The sequence below is a fragment of the Myotis davidii genome, unplaced genomic scaffold (assembly GCF_000327345.1).
Source record: "Myotis davidii unplaced genomic scaffold, ASM32734v1 scaffold2777, whole genome shotgun sequence".
Lineage (NCBI taxonomy): Eukaryota > Metazoa > Chordata > Mammalia > Chiroptera > Vespertilionidae > Myotis > Myotis davidii.
In genome coordinates this window covers 82,925-88,505 of record NW_006288728.1, presented here as the reverse complement: position 1 = coordinate 88,505, position 5,581 = coordinate 82,925, and the positions used below count along the sequence as shown (strand labels likewise).

Genomic DNA, 5,581 nt, shown 5'->3' with positions numbered 1-5,581 from the left:
CCCTGAGCCTCCCACACACACCCTGAGCCTCCAAACTCACCCTGAGCCTCCCCCACTCAGCCCTGAGCCTCCCACACTCACCCTGAGCCTCCCACACTCACCCTGAGCCTCCCACACTCAGCCCTGGGCGAGTATCACAGCGCGTGGCTATGGTTTGCACACTCCCCCCGCACCCTGTGCTCCCTCTACCCTTCCCCCAAGAAGGCAGGGACCCTCCTGTTTTTCTCCTATTTGTGGAGCCAGTGGCACAAGGAGGCAACTGTAAAGGGAGAGATATGAGCTAAGCTGTGGCTGAAGGAATGATGGGACGACTGACCCAGGGAATGAGTTCTGGGGCTCAGCCAGCTCTGCCTCTATCAGGATTGGGTAACTTGTATGCCTTCTTCCTGTTTCACAGCTAGAGCCCTCTCTTCCCTTGCCCAGCCCAGTTTAGACACTTGGGGTGTCAGGAGACTCAATCACAAGGAAGTGGAAATGGGCTGAGATGGTTGCCAGAATGGCGGAGTGAACCTGAGTGAGGGCTGCTCAGAGGACGTGCTAGGAGTCCGGGGACCTCACACACTGGGGTTCTGTGAGCAGGTCTGGGCTGGTTTTCCCCTCCCCCAGCCACTATCATTTCCATGGGGCCCTAGAGGCCCCTATGGACCCCACAATGTCCCCCAGCTGCCTGCAGACCCAGCCAGGTCATTCCCACCCTCTCCCACTCCAGTGTCCCTGTCCCCCAAGGGACCTGCTCATCCTCACCCTCTGCCTCCCTCCCAGCCCTGTCTGCCCCCCTGGAGAGTGGCCGTGGGGAGGGGGATGTGTCTGGGTCCCCAGGCTGCTCTGACTCCTCCCATGTCCCCCTGAGAAGAGCCCAGGATGTCACCAGAACTTGTGTCATGTGGAGAAGTCATTGGATTGATGAGAACTGAATCCCCATAGGGTTTAGATGGGTGGTCTCTTGGGGATTGGATGGTGCACATGGTCTAGAATTTGGCTGTGGGGAGGGTTGCACAGCTCTGTGCGTTTGCTAAGAACCATTGAGCTACACGCTTAAAACCTGGGAGGTGTGAAGTTGTGATTTTTTCATGATGGAGCCTGAGATCCTGCTCTGCTTCCTCCCAGGGCCCCTGCCCAAACCCTCCCTCAAGGTCCAGCCAGGCCCTGTGGTCCCCCGGGGACGGCCTGTGACCTTCGTGTGCCAGGGCCCAGCTTGGGCTGAGTTCTACCACCTGGAGAAGGAAGGAAGACGCGTCTTCCTTTATCACAAAGGTGTATCTCAAGATGGTCTGTCTGTGACAGAGGCCAGATTCCACATTCCAGTGGTGAGTGATGTGACTGCAGGGAGTTACCGCTGCCTCTATGAACAGGTGGATGAGAGGCCATCTCAGCCCAGTGAGCCCCTGGAGCTGAAGGTGACAGAGGAGGACTTCTCCACTCTGCACTCAGGTGGGTCCCAGGGCCCTGTTCCCAGCCCCGTCTCTGTCCTCAGCTCCCTGTCCTCCTGCCAGAAGCATATTACTCAATTGGGGAAATGAGACACAAACATTAAAAAGATAACCAACTATTAGTGGCAGATAAGAGACTGGTTTCCTGGTTCCTGGTTTATTAAATGAAAAGTAAAGAAGTGATTATTTGGATCTGCAAGTGTTTTTTGAATTTAAAGAAGGATAGAAGGGAGGTTTGCTGCTGCTTTTTGGTGGTAGGTTAAAAGAAGAGAGGGAGAGAGGGAGGGAGGGAGGGAGAATCCTTCCTTGAAAGCTGAGTCTCTTCTCTCTCCACTCTCTTCATCCTGCTGTGACTCAGACATCCATGGGTGGGAGCACATGCCCTGTGATGACCCCCATCCACCAGTCCTGGGGGTGTCCACCCAGTTAATCCTCCCTGCCCAGGGGAGGGGACTGTGGGTGGCACAGTGTCTGGGTGATGTGAGCTCAGAGTCCAGTCCCTGTGACCCTGTGGCTGGGTCAGGGGCTCCCACCCTGTGTGTCCATGGGCCAGGACCAGCTGCTCTGTGCTAATGTAGGGAGGGTGGTGGGATGTTCTGAGGGGTGACCAGCCCCGCAGAGAAGTGGAAGCAGAGAGTGTGCCACCCGGGGTACCCCGTCTCCTTGTGCCCTTTTTGGGGGGCGGGGGGTGTCGGAGCGTTCTCTCTACTGAGAGGTGCAGAGAAAGAGGCCAGGTGAGGGCGCTGTGGGAGCGGAAAGACCAGGTGAGTGGGGCAGACAGAGAGGAAGTTGGGCTCAGTGCTTACCCCACCCCCTTCACAGGAGCTCCTGGAGACCTCTGCTCCCCATTCCAGAGCCTGGGCTAGGGAGGAGGGACTTCTACCTGTGGCGTCCCCTCCTCGAGCTCCCCTGGGCAGTGGGCTTCTGCCTCAGAGGTCACAATCTGGCTGGGTCATGTCCACCTGTCAGTGACCCCTGCCCTCTGCTTCCAGGCCCCGCCTCCCGGGATTACACGGTGGAGAACAGCATCCGCTTCGGCCTGATGGGCCTGGTCTGGCTGATCCTGCTGGCGATTCTGGTGTAAGCTGGGCTCAGCCAGTGCAGGGCCCCACAGGGACCACAGGAATATACACAAGGGAGCCCCCCAGAGAGAGGGGCCCCCAGGCACCCAGCAGGGAGCTCCCAGAGCCCTGCCTGCTGTTGTTCAAGGACAAGAGAACCCTGGCCCACGTGGGTTAGCAGGGTCCACCTTAACCCCTCATCTTCCCAGGACCAGGGAGAGGAGTCATCTTGATTGACAGGCAGGCAGAGAGGGCAGTGCCCCTTTGGAAACCATGGCAGGTGGAATGGAGGCAGGGCTGACATGGCCTAACAACGGACGCCAACCCCGCAGAAATAACAGGATGATTTTAGACTCGGAGGGGAGACACATGAAACTAGGGAGGGTCTGCAACACGACGGTGAGCTGAGGCACAGGAACCAGGGAGGTTCAGGTCTGCTTCTGGGCAAGAACAACTGAGAGAATCCATCAGGTGGCCACAGGGGGAGACAGAGAGCAGGTTTGTAGCAAATATGTACCCCTAGGCCACAGGCTTCAGTGGCGACCATGACTGAGCCTCTTCCCACGTGGGAGTCTGAATCTGCTTGCAATAAAGTTTCCATGCTTTTGCTTCCATCTTGTGGTGCAAGATTTCATTATTCAGGGTCATTAGATTCAATCTGGGGCGGAACAAACCTGGGCTTGCTGTTCAGCGTATCACCATGATCCCCAGCCCGGCCACCTAGGGCCGCTAAGACATGGGAGGGAAGCAAACTGCCCTCCATCAGGTGGGTGGGCCTCCTCACATCGACTGAAGAGAACAGGACTGACCCTGGATGCTGGGGGCAGGCTCCCTGGGGGCTTGAGCTGCTGCAGCAGCTCCCCTGGTCTCCAGCCGCCAGCCCTCCCTGCAGCTTTTGCACTTGCCAGACTCCTGGATTGTGTGAGCCAATCCTGCCCCAGACATCTCTCTGTACATACACGCCTTTTGGTCCTGTGTCTGTGATAGATCTGCACGGATACAATGGGCACTGCATTTCTTATGGGGGATGGGCGTGATGAAATTAATTTAAAATGAAGGAGATGCAATGGCTCACAAGATGGTGAATGGACGAAATGCCACTGGATAGTATAAATTTCCTATTCCCCTTCTGCTGATCTTGTCTGTATTGTTGACACTATTAGAGAAGTTTTCCATCCTCCACTCACCCTCCTTTGCCCGCCTGATGGCCCAGCTCTGCCTGGGGCCTGCCTGGGGCTGCAGCCTCTGCAGCCATCCCTGGGCTGGGAGCTGAGGAGTCTCAGGCCTTTCCCTCCAGGTCCTGACTCTCCTCTGTCTCCTCCTCCTGGGGTGGCCCCTCCCCTGGGAGGTCACAAGGATGCACCTCAGTGTTGTGAAGGGGGAGGCTATGGGACCACCTTCCCTAGGACAGTGTCCCTGTTCTGTGCCCTAAATGGATGCAGGAAGGCCTATCAGAGCCCAGAAGGGAATCCAGCCACCAGCCAAGACCCTTCTGTGCAAACTCAACCTTCCCAGAAGCCCCGCCCACCAACTTGACTCTTTCTTTAGTGCATTTACTTCAATGGACTCAAGGGCTTTCAGTTTAGAAATAGCCAGAGGCAGGGAGGCGGGGGAGTGTGCAGATTGCAGCCCAGGGTTACAGGGCCCAGAGGGGCCTAGAGACATGGGTATGGAGCCTGAGCTGGATGCTGCCTGCCGGGCAGAGCATGAGGTGGGGGGTGGCGGGGGGCAGGCTGAGTCCTTCCAGTGTCCCCCTTCTGCTCTGTGCTCTGCCTGGAATAACATGGAGGTGTCAGAAGAGTTTTATGGTTTTTCCATTTGTAGGTGAGAAACTGAAGCATTTGCATGAGGAAGTGTGTGTTTGGGGAGAGCCAGCCTGTGAGGACCAGATGACAAGCCAGGAAGTTTCCATGTCATATTGTCTAGAAACATTTCTATGTATCTACCATTGTATCCATCTATCTATATAACTAGGTATTTATCTATGTATCCATCTATATATGTAACTATCTATGTATATATGTATCTATCTATGTATCAATGTAACTATGTATCTATCTAATTATCTATGTCTCTGTGTATCCATCTATGTAATTAATTATCAATTCAACTCTATGTGTCTAAGCGTCTATATATCTATGTATGTTAGTATCTGTCTATGTATCGATGTCTCTAAGCGTCTATGTGACTGTCTCGATATCCATCAATGCATCTATGTATCTAGCTATGTCCATATCCCTTTGTGTATCTGTGTTGCTAGATATCTATGTGTCTGAGTATCTACGTGTCATCTATCCATCCATCCTACTGTCGTCTGTGTCTGTCAATGATGAATTACTTCTATGTGGCTTTCATCTGGGCACAGCCTCACCCTGGTGAGGAAACATCTCACTAGCAATGCCTCCCGGAAACCACAGCCTCTCAGCTTCTCCAAATTGGGGAACATGGATCTGGGAGCAGCCACACTCCCTTCCTGACAGACCACGGAAATGAGCCCTGACTTGGCCCCAGCACACTTCCTGACTGGCCGAGCCCTGCCTTGCCTCACCCGGGACAAGGGCAGAGAAGCGGTTGAGAGGCTGGCGCTCATGTCCCCCCATCTCACCACCCTCCTGGGCCTGGGTGAGTCAGAACGCAGGTGGGAGGGCCACAGGGCAGAGGGGCGGAACTGTGGGGGGCACTCAGGCCCCACCTCCACCCAGCCTTGGGAGCCCACTCAGCCTGCTGGTCCTGCTTCCTTTGTGTCACCTGGGCCCCAGCTCCAGGGGAGGGACCTGGCTGTTCTAGACACTGGGAAGGGAACAGGTCAGACACAAACATGGCCAAGGGAGGTACTCTGGTGGGGAGGCCTCCTGGGAACCTGTCTGGAACCTGCTGTAGGGGAGAGAGCTACCCCATGGGAGCCATGTTGACGGGGGGGTTGGAGGCAGTGGGAAATGCAGTCCTTGACCCCGTTTAAGGACATCAGCCTGGCAGTGGACACCGGTCTCACTGGGGCTTCCCTTGCAGGGCTCTGCCTGGGCCAGGTGATCCACACGCAGGAGGGTGAGTCACTCCTGCTCCACCCCTCATCCCCACCTCCACCCCAAG

The 5,581-nt window shown here is 55.8% G+C and overlaps 2 protein-coding genes across 2 annotated transcripts in view; both read left to right on the top strand.

Annotated features, from left to right (window-relative positions):
- The window catches only part of LOC102754622 (leukocyte-associated immunoglobulin-like receptor 2), a 24,420-nt gene extending 21,627 nt beyond the window's left edge, over positions 1 to 2,793 (top strand). The window contains exons 3-4 of the mRNA XM_006760888.2: positions 1,108 to 1,431; positions 2,423 to 2,793. Of these exons, the coding sequence (XP_006760951.1) occupies positions 1,108 to 1,431; positions 2,423 to 2,514 (416 nt within the window). The 3' untranslated portion in view covers positions 2,515 to 2,793. The remainder of the gene's footprint in view (positions 1 to 1,107; positions 1,432 to 2,422) is intronic.
- A 2,097-nt stretch (positions 2,794 to 4,890) lies between these two features.
- Positions 4,891 to 5,581, top strand: part of LOC107182667 (leukocyte-associated immunoglobulin-like receptor 2) — a 15,105-nt gene continuing 14,414 nt past the window's right edge. Inside the window, exons 1-2 of the mRNA XM_015562091.1 lie at positions 4,891 to 5,113; positions 5,501 to 5,536. Coding sequence (XP_015417577.1) covers positions 4,981 to 5,113; positions 5,501 to 5,536 — 169 coding nt within the window. The 5' untranslated portion in view covers positions 4,891 to 4,980. The remainder of the gene's footprint in view (positions 5,114 to 5,500; positions 5,537 to 5,581) is intronic.